The sequence below is a fragment of the Carassius carassius genome, chromosome 5 (assembly GCF_963082965.1).
Source record: "Carassius carassius chromosome 5, fCarCar2.1, whole genome shotgun sequence".
In the NCBI taxonomy this organism is placed as follows: domain Eukaryota; kingdom Metazoa; phylum Chordata; class Actinopteri; order Cypriniformes; family Cyprinidae; genus Carassius; species Carassius carassius.
In genome coordinates, this window is record NC_081759.1 from 28,655,422 (window position 1) to 28,670,142 (window position 14,721).

Here is a 14,721-nt window from a genome sequence, read left to right on the forward strand (position 1 = left end):
TGGGTTTGACACGGTCTTCACAGGAGAATAAAGCACATAAGACAAGTGCTGGCAGAAAAACAAACATACCCTGAATTTCCTGGACGACCCCGACACTGAAAATTTCAGGTTAAACTTTCACCATCATATGTGTACCAAGGTCAAGGCAAAAGTTCCTTTTTTTTAGGACTTTAGATCTGTCATGACTGTCTACCATCTTCACCTGTGACAACACAAACACACACCCATGTGTGCGTCATTCTCTTCCCCCCTGCGGCAGAAGCTCTCCAGCTGTCACTCCTCATCACTCTTTTAAGCTGAAGCCCATGAATTCACAAATATAAGAAAGTTATTTTTTTTCTTGAATGTGCCCTCAGGACTGTGTGTTTGGGTTTTGTGGTAATGCATGCTCGTTCATACACTGTCCACTTAAAATCATTTGCAATTTATTTTATTGCATATGGACAACTCTCCGTTGCCCTACCAAGCGTGAAATCCTCACTACAGGAAGTGGGTATATTTAGAGGTGAGGTAACACTTCAGGAGTACACTCACTTAACTGAATGAATCCTCACTTTCCTAACACCACATGCACTTTAACTTCAATGCAGTCCAATGGAAAGAAACAAATGACTTTTTTTTTTTTTTTTTAGGAAAAAACTAAATATAAACCTCAAAGTCCATTCTCACCCACAATAGTAGTTATAACAATAAAAATATATATGTTACGGCTACATAATTTGGGTGGGGGATGAGTTTGTATGGGCAAGCATTTACTGCAAATCGAGCTGCTTTGACATACTGTACTGCAGACATTGTCAGAAAATCTTAAACACAGCACATATTTATCTAATTAAAACCGCAGCCTTTGCAATTTGATAAAACGCACAAAGCCATATTTTGATTAATCTTGCAGCCGTAATTCGTGCCCACACCAGTTTATGTTAATGTTCTGTATATTAAAAGTGTACATGGCATCTGCTGATTTAAATGCTCAGGCTCATTAAGTTTGTGTGGATTCTGACTGGATATCAAAGCAGTATTGTTTATCAGCTGGAAAAAATAATTCTGAAAGAGATTCCTATGATATTGTTCATCTGTGTCATTATAGTTATGGTGTGGACTTCTGTATTCTCTTAGAATTCAAAACATTTTGAAACTTCACAGTTCTTCCTCCAAGTGAATGTGTCAACTCTCACAAGTTTTTTTTTTTTTTTAGCAGCTAGAAAAAACATCCTGTTGTTCAATATTTTCTGTCTCAACACACACTCACACAAAAAGAGAATGATTCATGTGTCCAAGAGGCATCTCTCCTCCCATTAAGAAATACAGAGACCACAGCTCACCCTGTAATCACACACAATACAGCCAAAGCAGTAAAAATAGACTTTGTTTTTACTGGGCAAGGTTTGACTGGGAGGGGCAACAGCAGGGTCGGGAACTCAACACTGTAATCCCCAACCCTTAAATCTGAGAAGATAGACATACATAAATATAGTTTATTGATTCTCAAGGAGAAATTTAGGAGGACTGTATATGCAGAATAGAGCTATGGCTAGAAAGACTAAAGACATGAATACAGACAGACAGGAGAAAGAAACTATTATCAAAACAAGAGAGACAACCAAATGATTTTCTCAAATCTAGCCTTTAACTTGAATTGAACTGAACTAGCAAAACCACTTTCAAATGAAGACAGATATAGCCTATGATTAGCAAGACAGACCATCGTTTTAAACTCTTGCTTCAGTTAACTCTTAAATCGTTCCCGCAACCAGCTGGTCACAGTTTCAACTTTGCGCCGGAGGAAAATTAAGATTATCTTGCAATACGGTTCTTATCAGATAATATATAAAATAAATAGACTTTCAAAACTGCCAAATATTATCCATATATTGTAATCGTTATGATCACAAGCTGTAATCATTGCCTCAACTTGCAGAAGGAGAGCATAATTTTGTTAGTCTGGATTAGTCTGAATACATGATTTTATCTAAATCACATGACTTGTATTATTTTAGAGCTATATATTTTTGCCTTATTTTCACTACTTTGCTGCCAGGTGATGGGCTCCCCTTCATTAGTGCAAAATTTCATCTCTTAAATCAGTCACATCTGGCTTTTTAATAGTAACATTTAAAACATGCATTTCCTATAGCAGCTTTGAAACAATATGTGGAAAGGACTTGTACATTTAAATGCATGATACTAAATATGTATATTAATTTATGATAGAAAATATGAGAATAATAAATGTGATGTACAAAAACATTTAATTTTTATTTACGTGGCTGTTGACTTAAAGTTCAAAACTCAAAAATATTAGTAAGTGGACTATTTCTCATTAAATTCAGTGGCTTGACGATACACTGGTTGGAAGTCATCTGGAAAAAAGCCCAACAAGTTAAAAAACATTTACAATAATACAACGGGATTTGAAGATTATCTTTACAGTAATAAAATGTTTTCTTAATGGGTTCATTTCAGTTAGTCGTGCGCGGGTGTATAAACGGTGCCGAGCGGAAGCGCTAGCGGTCATGTTCCGTGTTTGATCCAGCATCAGTGCTGCATCCTCCAGCTGCCCATCGGGCCCCCACCCACCACCACAACACTAGCACTCCAAACCACGACACGCCAGGACAAAAGACTGCTTCGCCTGCTGTTATCGCGGCCCGTGCATACTAGATAAATATAGAGCTCATAAACAGAGCCGTGAGAAGGATTCAGAGAAAGTAGAGAACGCCCTATGTAGATTCAGAAAACTAGGCGGTGCGCGAAAGCATGCTAACCGTTATAAAATGGGTCTCAAGACCTATCTAAACGCTCACAATTAGGTTACAGAGAAATGAAGGGAGGCGACACTGACACCGAAACAAGCAAAGCAGCAGCATCCTTAATGAACGAGTAATAAAGACGGAATATAAACACACTCACGCGCCCTCAGTTCGGACTATCACATTTTAAAATACACAAGAACGCACTTAGACGCGTTAATATTACAGCTACTTACATGTATGCTGGCGAGAGTGGAGAGGACCTGGACGTTTTAAGGACGGGCACGGGAAATTTCCAGCTGACGGGCGAACCGCTTTTCCATTTTAACGGCATGTTTTTCCAGTCAGCACCTCGAAGATACAGCGCGAATGAGAATAGCCGTAAAGAGCAAGTCCACGAAGAGGCGACTAGCGCGGGCTTCCATCCCCGGCAGCCCTCACCGAGAGCAGGGAGGAGGGAGAGGAAAATAAAGAGGAGAATTGACCGCCGACCGCCGACACAGGCAGCTCTTTTTGAGGCAGTGCTTCTCTGATTGAGGCAGCTCTGTTTGAATACCGCAGAGAAGGTTAGCGGAAAATCGAGAGGAATAACACTTAAGCCGAGAGGTGGAAAGCAGGTGTGCCTGAGCTGAGCATCATCTCCTGAGAAAGAGAGAGGGATGATGATGATTATGATGGAGGGGGTGAAAAAAATAGGCACCGTCGCGTCCGGTCAGTGCAAGGAAGAGGCATACGCGGTCGGTGCACTGGATGTTCAGCTATAGTGCCACCTTGTTTTAATGCAGGCTGAGTATGGCAAGCTATATTACCATTTATTCACTTATCTACTATCTGTTGTAGGTTTATAGCACTTAATTTTTAATAACTCCAGAAACCAAACAAGCCCTGTAATATTTACTCAGTTAAAGGGATAGTTTACCCAAAAATTAACATTTAATGTTTATCTGCTTACCCCCAGGGCATCCGAGATGTAGGTGACTTTGTTTCTTCAGTAGAACACAAACTAAAGATTTTTAACACAAACCGTTGCAGTCTGTCATTCTTATAATGGAAGTAGATAGGAATCACGGCTAAAACATACAACAGAACTGAAAAAAAAAAATGCATACATAAAACCAAATTAAACCCTGTGGCTCGTGACGATACATTGATGTGTAAAAACACAAACCAATCGGCCTGTGCAAGAAACGTAACAGTATTTACATAGTTTTTTACCTTATAAGTGCATTACCGACACCTATCTCTCTCTTGAGAGACAGGTGGCGGTAATGCACTTATAAGTATGCGATCCACCATAAAGCAAGGAGAAGATGCCTCATGCGCCTGCTGCTGAGGATGCGCTCAGGAGAGTTCTAACAGTTACATTGCATTGTGTCTTTACACATCAATGTATCAACACAGATTTAATACGTTTATTGGTTGCTGCTTTAGTTTTACTAGAAGCATGTCATTAGTAGCCTACTAGTACTCACTGATAAGTCATGATTAATTATTGAAACAGTTACTTTATCTATTGCGCTTTTCTTAGTAGCAACAGTAGTTTTACATAAATGTCATTTTTAAACATTATGGAGTTTATTGATGTTAACTAAAGTTCGGGAGCAGGGCCACCCCTCAAACAATCACCTGACTTCCAAAACCTCCATATATACCGGGCCACCTCATACCGCTCTGCTAGTCTCGTTCTCTTGAAGGACAGGTGTACTTGCCTGTTCTGAACGGCGCGCTGTTTGATTCATTGTCACTGACGACACTCAACGATCACCTCTCATCATTCCGATCACAGTCTCTGTCAGAGCATTCGCTTTCGATCGTCCACATTCTGGGCCTCGAGCGCCCACTCACAGGCTCATCTCAGGAAGATGAGTCTTCCTGAGCCATCAATTCTAGATGCCCTGATCAACCTGACCATCATCCCATTCCCTCGACCCCTTCATCCTCTTTCTACTCTTCCCCAGTTTCATAGCTTGTTTGTGGCGTGGTCCTAGCTAGTGAAATAAATTATACTAGTAGGATTTTTTTTATTAAACCATGAAATAGCCATTTTGACTAGACATTAGATATGATAATGTTTACAAACTAATTATAGTAAAATATAAACTAGGACATATATACATCTATCATGTAGAGATACTAGTATCTATGGAAAAACTATTGGAATAGTTACTGCTAACTAATGCTGCGTTTCCACCGAAATTACCCGGAACAATTGTAACAGGAACTTTTTCCCCCAGGAACTATTTTCCCCCGAGACCTGTTTTCCACTGCCGTCTAAAGTACCGGGAAGATTAGGCAAATAGTCTGGTTTCTCAATACAAAGTACACCAATTTTGGACTTGCATCCACGGTAGTTCAGACTTTGTTCATTCGACTCGGGAGTGTGATGTCCGCGACGACGCAAATCCGGTAATTCTGCAAACTGCTGCGTACTTGATAAAATCAGTCAGCTTGCCTTGGCTACTGCAATTTTCCTCTTTGTATATTTACAATAAATCAAAATAGGATATCAAATACCACTGCCTCCTTTCTTTTTCATTTAAAACATAATAATAGCAGCAGAAATGTACTTAGTTCAGGGAAATGTGTATATATACAGCCATTACAATGAAACAAAATATTATATCAATTGCTTCTTTTTATTTTCATTCTAACATATAGATAAATTGAATACAGGTCAAAGATTACCTGTTAGATTTACCCAAAACAAATTATATTTTATGTTTAACCACTAAAGAGACATCAGAGCCAGCGGCACATATCAGAAGGACTAGCCGAGGTGAGGCTGCTCTTGGCGGATACGTAAGCACCAGTAATGCGCAGGTCAGTGTATAAACAACCCGCACCCGACCGATGTTTTCAACTAACCCGCCCGCAACTCGGACTGCAAAAAAGAAAAAGAAAATATTGTACCCTTCCCACTTCCTGACCCGCATTTTTTTTTTAAGTAGTAAATGCGTCGCCCCTTCATATTAATTTAATTACTTAAAGGCACAATATGTAATTTTTCTGCTTTAAAAATAGCAGATATCACTATATCTATGTTATATATTTTTTTGTTGTTGTGTACTTACATTATCCTGACAGTTTCCACGAACTTTAAAATGCGGAGAAAATTATAGTTTAATTAGAAGACACGGCACGTTTCTTTATTTCTGTTTTGTCGCCCGTCTATGGCGTCATATAAACTTTGACCCCTCTAGTTTATCTAACTTCCTGCGGAACCGCCAAATACAAAGGTGAACAGAAGCAAAGACGAGACGAAGAAGAAAAAGTAGTAGCTAGCCTTGGTCGAGACTATTATATTTTATATTTATATTGTTTATATTCGTATTTATACCTCAATCAATAACTTAGTTATGGATCATGATTATGCTTGGCCTGCACGTTCTGTGAAGCGCAAACGTACGAGTGAAATACATGACCTGAGAAGGTTTTGGGACGAAGAAGAAACGAGACATGGGTAAATATTGGAGTTGCATTTCCAAGATAGAGAGAGCTTCGTGACAAGCTGAAACTACAGAGAGATGCTTGCATTCTAATAAACAGGTATGCATCCATTCAGCTAACTGTATCTATCCGTATATTTTGTGAAACGATGATGTCTTGTGTAAAACGCAGACGGACTAGCTCTTATGTAGAGTATAATGTAAATCTACATGTGTTCTATATCTAGCTGGATAAAGTAGCTTCAAATGCAGTTCACTATCTTGTTCGATATCATAGTATAAACGTAGCCTAATTATAATTATTAACGAAAGGCAACAGTGTTTTTTTTTAACATATATTACTAATAGCTAGATGGACTATTGATTTGATAGGGGTCTGATAATTCATATATCTCTCCGTTCGAAAATACGTGATTGTCAAAATACTAAGGCTGGTGACACACTGGCTGCGTGGCGTCTCTGCTGCGTGCCAGAAGCGCGGCGCGCTGCTGCTGCTGCTGTAGGTGACATAGAGGGAGACCACTGACAGACCAGGCTCTTGTCTTCATGACAACAATATCTATACTTCATGTTGAACGTAAATATAAAGCCTACTGATAAAGGACACCGTCAACAGTATTGACGGCAAAATAGACTTATGTTTGACAGGTGCAATATTTGAAAATCGATAATTATTTATTTATTTTTTAAATTACATTTGTATCTGAATTTATGTCAACCTATAGACTTTCAAACATCAAAATGAATTAATATGTATTTGTGTACAAAATTACATATAAACATATTTTCCTATTATATTTTGCCTGGAAACGCTTCCAACACGCGTGCGTGTCGCGTGAAAAATAGGCGTCGGTTCTATTTCTAGCATGCACACGTTTTCCGAGCGGCTCGAGCCGCGCCTGAGACACGCGTCTCACACAGGCAGTCTGCAAGCTCTAACCTATTAACATGGGAGCCGAATTAAAAACTGACACGCCACGCAGCTGAGACGCTTGCACCACGCATCCAGTGTGTCGCCGGCCTCAGTTAAAATGAGTGAGGAATGTGGGGAGCGCGTGTTCCAATGAACAACAACTCCCATGAGCCTACGCTCTTTCCCGACGTCATCAAAGTACGTCTCATGTTATTGTTTTGATTGAGTGACCCCTGGTGGCCAAAAATTCCATACTGCGCGTTTAAATAGGCTATAGCCTACAATATAATAAGCGTTATGACCGCACACATAAAGCTTGCCACAAAAAAACGGTTAAAGTAATGATTATGAATATGTCTAAATTAGCAAGGAGACATTTAATTGTTTAGTAATAAACTGGTGTTTTCTGTGTCACTGCTAAGATGAAGTTGACGATGCGGACTCGCCATGAACGCTAGAGAGAAATGCACATTTCATATGGATTACATAATCAGAGAGTAGCCTATTAATTTTGGTTTGAATATTTTCGTTTAAAAGTAGACATTTCAAGCTTTCTGTAATATATTGCCTATATTTCTTTTTAAACTCACCGACTAAAAGATTAAGACACTACCTGACCCAAAATATTACCCAAAGTTTCTATACAGCTTTTTTCTTAGCTATTTCAGAATCTGGAAAAATTACTGGGGCTAACTTGTTACTGCAGTCAAAAGAGCGATATGAATGTGTGTGATGTACGGCATGATAAATGCTCGTGACTTCTGCTGCCCAAACTTTGTCAGCCCGTGGGTCATTTGGTTTATTGAAAAACAATTGCACTGATTTGCATGTTTCATGATGATGTGCTTTTTTTTGTGTGGTACTCACAAGCACCATGTCGCTCACGTTGTATTCATGTCCCACAGAAAAACTGCTTTTGCATAAAATGCAAAAAGCTCTCTCTGCTTCGCCATCTACAGGTCTTAACCAACAATATGTTGCGGTCCATTTGCTATTAAAAGTGCATCTTCTCTTTTTCGTGGCCATGGCTGCTTAACCTGACCGAACAGCGCGTGAGCTCCCCAATTTGAGTTTGTTGACAATGTTGAGGACTGGGGAGGCTTTCATGCCACCAGTCAACGTTTTGATTGACGTACGACTCAGCCTATCGACTAACGCTTTTATTGCTCTCCTCTGAACTATTCGACATAAGTTAACAGTACGCCTATGCTCGTATCCGTGTATTTATTAGGCAGGGTCGAATGAAAAAGTGGGACAGACGCTCAATTTGCATGAGGCGGGACAATGGGTAAAATTGCTGTACAGTACAACGTTAAAACGGGACAGGTGGTCACTCTATAATCGCTCCAGTTATTCAGCCAATAAAGTGTAGGCTTATGTATTTAAAAATTGTGTCTAGTACTATATAAATTACAAAGGTTTAATTGGTATCCTTATTTCAAACGACCCAACCGACCGCGACCCGAATATCATTAAAAATATTTTTGGATGACTCGTAACCGCGGGTGACCGCTAGGTGATTTGCTAGTTTATTTTAAATATAAAAAAAAAGTTAAACTGGCTTGCCATAGCCAACTGCATAGCACTAGTAAGTGAGAGAGAGTCTCAGAGCTCAGATAAGAGTTTAATGACCTGGCATAAAATACAACACACGACTGCAGGCACAAGAAATATAAAACCCAAGTATGATTCTATTGAACATTCAAGAACATCACTTCTGTTCCTCAGTGTTGTATAATGGTGAAGAATTCACCTCTGATGTCCATTATGAGAGACAGGTCTTTTCAAAACATCTCTCTAGCTAGGCGGCGCAAGCAGGGCACAAACTCCACCGCGGGGCTCTTCACCCACTGCCGTGACAGCACATGTCAAAGAGGAGACAGAGGGAAAGAAAGAGCTACCACATTCGTTTCTGCGATTATGTCTGTCTTCATTTAAAGTGCTGACAAAAAGTCATAGTTGATGTCCTTTAACTTATTCAATCACTTTCTAGATGTGCTACAGTGTTTAAAAATGTGACCAAGTGCACCTCACATTGGGTCCAATGTAAATTAATTTTGCATTTAAATAAGACGCTATCTACAAACAACCAAATGTTATAATAGTTAAAAATACGGCTTAAAATATATATTAAATATTAAAATATATTGTAGTTATTCCTTTTATTCAGCAAGGATTCATTAAATTAATCTTAAGAGACAGTAAATTGTTGAAAATATTTTCAAATAAATACTCATTTTGAATTTTTTATCCATCAAAATATAAGATGAGCTTAGAATTAGAGAGATCAAAGGCAAACTGCAAATAAATTCTACTTGTGTCTCAATAACACTAGTCAGTTAACAACACTAAAGCAATCTTTTGTTTACATGTGTGTACCAGAACACAGATGATATGCGTTCAAACGGAGTAATCATACCACAATGATCAAATGAGGGAAGTCGTGGCCTAATGGTTAGAGAGTCGGACTCCCAATCGAAAGGTTGTGAGTTCGAGTCCCGGGCCGGCAGGAATTGTGGGTGGGGGGAGTGCATGTACAGTTCTCTCTCCACCTTCAATACCACGACTTAGGTGCCCTTGAGCAAGGCATCGAACCCCCAACTGCTCCCCGGGCGCCGCAGCATAAATGGCTGCCCACTGCTCCGGGTGTGTGCTCACAGTGTGTGTGTGTGTTCACTGCTCTGTGTGTGTGCATTTCGGATGGGTTAAATGCAGAGCACAAATTCTGAGTATGGGTCACCATACTTGGCTGAATGTCACTTCACTTTCACTTTCAAATGCAAAATGGCAATGCATTTCTTTATTTAAATTGAGATTTTCCCATACATATGTGCAATATTTGGTGCAAAATTAAAATTCAATAATATAATAAAATTTTGCTACACATATGCTTCCATATAAGCCTGCAGCTCAGAACAGATGCATCACTCATTGCTTGTCTTTCTGCTTTTCTGATTCAAACTGTTTCTAGATAATCTGGAATCTGGGTTGTGACCCTTATCAAAAGCCACTGCCATCCAAATGAAGCTGACATGAAAGAAAGCTAAATTGCATTTCAAGAAATGCAACACTGCAATTTTTCATGTTTCTAATCTTGCTGAGATGAGTGTTTGGAGTAGACAGGTGGGACGGGGAAGAGAGGGCTTTACTGAACCCACGGACTGAATGTGCATTGTAGATGAGAGTGCAAGGGTCTGGCAGTGGACACTTTAAAAGCAGGTTCTTGTGAGCTCAGCGAAGAAGTAGTGATCCAAGCCATTGTCAAATTTAATTTTAGTCAAGCATGAAGCTCAGGTACATCTAAGAAAACAAAGATGCACAAACAAATTCAGTAAACATCTTTAGTTGAATGGCCTGAAACAAAATGATTGTCAACAGAGGAGAACAAGTTCATACTTGTGAAGCCATCACCTCAGCAAAATTTGCCTTTCTGACATTGAAATAGGCCATTTACCCAGTTTGCGCAAATTATGTAAACTCACTCACTTTTACTTTAAATTCCAGTCATGTGATTCCGGTCAGCTTTTTTCCATCGGTCTGAAGTTTGCAGGTATGCAAGTTCGTCAGTGAACACCAAAAAACTGAATGGTTTACAAAATTTAAATTCTAAGGCTGGGTATTTATACACATCCACTTACATTTAATTCTGATTATCAAGCGCTCAGCTTGATTCAGATTCATTTTATTTTATATTATTTATAATGCCCAATTCGGTAAAAGGATGAACTTCATCCATTCCATGAGTCATTTGTTTGCAAAACGGACTTGGTTGGTTGCACTGTATGTTTTTGATTTACTAAAAAAAATCAGTTCTTTTGCTCCTAAATTGGTCAACACTTATTTATTTATTTTTTTGCTATGGATGGGGCTATTAGAGTTAAAGATCTAGAGACCCTTTAGACTCATTACAAGCATTGTTTAAATGAGGAAAGATTTATCTCAAAGAAAAAAAATTGTCATTAATTACTTACCCTCATGCAGTTCCAAAACTGCATGACCTTCTTTTTACTGTAAAACATAAAATATATTTTTAAATCCTAGCTAATTGCATTATTCTTAAAAAGGATGTGTTGAAAACAACACAACCGGTGTTGTTTCTTAACACACCACTGTGTCTTGATAAGGACAACACGTCAATTTTAACTCAACCAATGTGTTAATCCTGCTAAGACACAAGTGTTACCATCTTTTCCACACTAATGTGTTCTAGTTACACAATTTGTGTCAAGTACGTGTTATTTTTTATCCATCTGAACAAATGGAAACAAATTTGTATGGAGTAAAAACACAACAAACAAGTAGTTTATACAGAATTTTTTAGACCTGCAACATTTACATAAATCAAAATGCAAAAAATGAAACAATCAAAAAAGTGATAATTTAATTATTAACAATGTTGCTTGAGTGAAAAGATCCGTAGTTTTACGTATTTTGAATTTTAAAAAAATATATTCGACATCACACATTATTAATTAATTAATTTTTATTTATGTATTTTCTATCAGCATGCAGGTGATGGTGAGGTCTGGTGTGAAGAAGTTTGTGTTTATCTGTCGGTCACATCAATAACCGTCACAAGCATTTCAGGGGTGTCTTCCATTCAAAGCTGCAAGAGTGCAAATAAAAGTACATATTATTTATACACATAACAAGTATAGCAAGCAAATGCTAGCTAGAAAGCCTCAGAGATGATGTTAATGTCTTGGGGCATTTTACACAATACATGGCACAGTGAGATCTGTTCAGCGATGCAGTGAATGGCATGCATTTCCTCAAGTGAAATGCTACATGTCAATGATTAATTAAAAGCAATTGCACTCACAATAAATCTAACAACAGAAGCCATAAAGCTTTCTAAAGTAGGTTCCCACCACTGAAATCATGCTCACCGTGCCATTCGTATGTGTGTAAAATACCCCTTGATCATCTACAAATGATTACAAAAGATAGCCTATTTTAAAAGCTTATAATGCCAAATATAAACATTTTTCTTACCTCTACACATGGAAGATTTCCATTGATGATGAAAAGGTGAAGTGCGAGGAAACTAGCTTTTGAAAAGAATGATGGCTCATACACTGCAAAATGTGTTAAAATATTCACAACACACACACAAAAAAATATGTAAAAAATTAACACAGCCTTTTTGAGACTGTATACCAGCCAAAAGCAAGAAACAAGCAAGACAATGTGATTCACTCTAGTAAAGCATGCTATAGGCCTATTTCTCTGCCATGTGCTTAAATGGATGGTTCACCCAAACATCAAATTTGCTGTTAATTTACACCCTCAAGCCATCAAAGCAGAATAGTATTTGTTAGCTGAAACTGTGGTCCTTGGTGATTCAAAAACTACAAGTCAGTGGCTTACTCACATTGAAAACAAACAAACAAACAAACAAAAAACATTCAGGCAACACAAAATTAATGCTCCTCTTGATGATATATAGTAGGTTTTATATTTTTTTTTTTACAAGGCTCATCAGTCTGAAAAGTGAGGTGTGCTCTGATTGGTCAACTATTCAGGGCGTTGTGATTGGCCGCATACCTCAAGTGTGTGACTGAAATGTTACGCCCCTTAACATATTGGATTCTACGAAGGAGCAAAGTTGATGCATTTCCTCAGCGACCAGCACGGATCCGCTCCAGGCATGACGAAGCGGATATAGTCCTCTTTTGGAAGGCCAAACAAAGTTTCGCTTTCACAACCAAACACACAGGGTCTATGCGACATGGCGGCAGCGGAGGCAACAACAATACTACAACGAGAATAAAAGTTATGCCTTGTTTCTTTGCATGAACATCTGGGCAGCATTATGCAAATCTTTCCACATAGTGACAGAGATGTGGGGGTGTGTTAGAACGAGCCATTTTAGGGGGATGTGGTTGACTTAAATATTATAAAGAATATCTCTTTTCTCATATGACCCCTTTAAACTCACTAAACTAAAAGTGAAAATAAATGAGAACAAAAGCACAGAATTGTGTTAAAGGAGCATTGCGTAGGTTCTGAAATTTCTAACCGTTACTGACACCAGTGGCCGTTAGAGGAACTGCAGCCAGTCTCATGCTCGTACTCCGTGCGCACGCTCTTTTTTTTTTTTAACTTACGAAGAGTGTCCGTGGGTGTCTGAATTGTGCTGGAGGCTGGTCGCTTCTTTCCATCCGCAGAGTCCATTTGAAAACACTATTGCCGCTGCTTACTATAATGGCTGGCGTGCCGTACGGTTGTAAGCCCAAGTAGACGAGAACGCGCATGATGTCACATTTTGTGAATTTTCGCGCCAATTTGGGCCCGACTCCTCCACACACAATTGAGCCTACAGGCTGATAGAGGCAACCGTGGTGGACAGTCGAGGTGTCATTCTTTTTTTTACATCATGGTTGGCTCATACATGTACAAATGAAAACTCTATCTTAAAGATTTTTTTTAAGTAAAAATCTCCACATAGCTCCTTTAAGCTATTTTGATCACCCTATTACAGTCACTTTACAGTCAGTGCTATCATAAAAATTTACTTGTAGGTTTAAAATTCTACATTTCACATTTATTGTCTAACTATAAATATTTCAGCGAAAAGTACATTTTAGTCAGAATTATTTTGCTCCTATTTAATTGAGCTCTGTCTGTTTGGCGCTCATGCGCGTGGCAGCACTAGTTCACTGTGAAGTCTGTGAAGTTTAGCAGAGATCCACAAAGCAGAAGGCGCATGCACTTCTACCAGAGAAATGGAAATATTTCCATGTCTTTCTAACATTTACAGATGGAGAATATACCTGGGAAATGTAAGTTATGCATTCAGGAAGACAGCACATCTCAAACACATTAAAATTAAATTAAATTTAAAAATAAAATGTATGCATTTAGCAGACGCTTTTATCCAAAGCGACTTAAAGTGCATTTAGGCTATCAATTTTATCGAACCCCCAACCTTGCACCTGATAGCGCAATGCTCTACCAATTGAGCTACAGGAACACTGCACGAGTAGTCTAGTGTCTCTGTCAGCAGAACATGCAGCCTTTCTGTCCAAGCATCTGACGGGCAGAGCCGCTTAAACTAATATGCGAAAACGAAACTATAAACTATACTGTGTTTTACAAGTTTTTAAAGGCCTTAATATGAAGCTTGTCACATGTTTAGATCAAACTGGATTATGCATTTTCTCTGCAGCAGCTCAGTCTGTGTCCGCTATATTTTCAGATGCACTCGTTATCAAATTACTGTATATCAATATAAACGATGTTGCATTATATAGAATCGATTAAAGAAAATATCGATATATCATACAAACTCCATATACGGCCCAGCCCTAGGCTTTATGAAGCGAAACAATTGGCATCTGCAAGAAACTGTGCATTATTTACATTATTAACTGCAGTCTATAGCCTCAAGCAAATTGGGAAATCCGCAAACTGCTTTCAGCTAAAAATCTTCTTGACTGTTTTACCGAAGAAAAGAAAGAGAGAGAGAAAAAAAAAAGTCAAATCTTGGATGGCCTGAGGGTTAGTAATTAGACAACAAAATCTAATTTTGGGGTGAAATATCCATTTAAGCAGCCCTGTGTATAAGTGTGTGAAACCGATGTGCAGTTGAAGAAAAAGAGGTTCA

At 38.6% G+C, this 14,721-nt stretch overlaps 1 protein-coding gene across 6 annotated transcripts in view; it reads right to left on the reverse strand.

The window, feature by feature from the left end:
- LOC132141166 (kelch-like protein 13) overlaps positions 1-14,721 on the reverse strand; it is a 75,941-nt gene that overhangs the window by 24,852 nt on the left and 36,368 nt on the right. The window contains exon 1 of one of the 6 annotated variants that reach the window (XM_059550460.1): positions 2,990-3,470. The exons of 4 other annotated variants lie outside the window; for them this stretch is intronic. In XM_059550460.1, coding sequence (XP_059406443.1) covers positions 2,990-3,087 — 98 coding nt within the window. In that variant the 5' untranslated portion in view covers positions 3,088-3,470. Of the gene's footprint in view, positions 1-2,989; positions 3,471-14,721 lie in introns of those variants that run through there. One more of the 6 variants, XM_059550463.1, reaches the window with a different exon arrangement.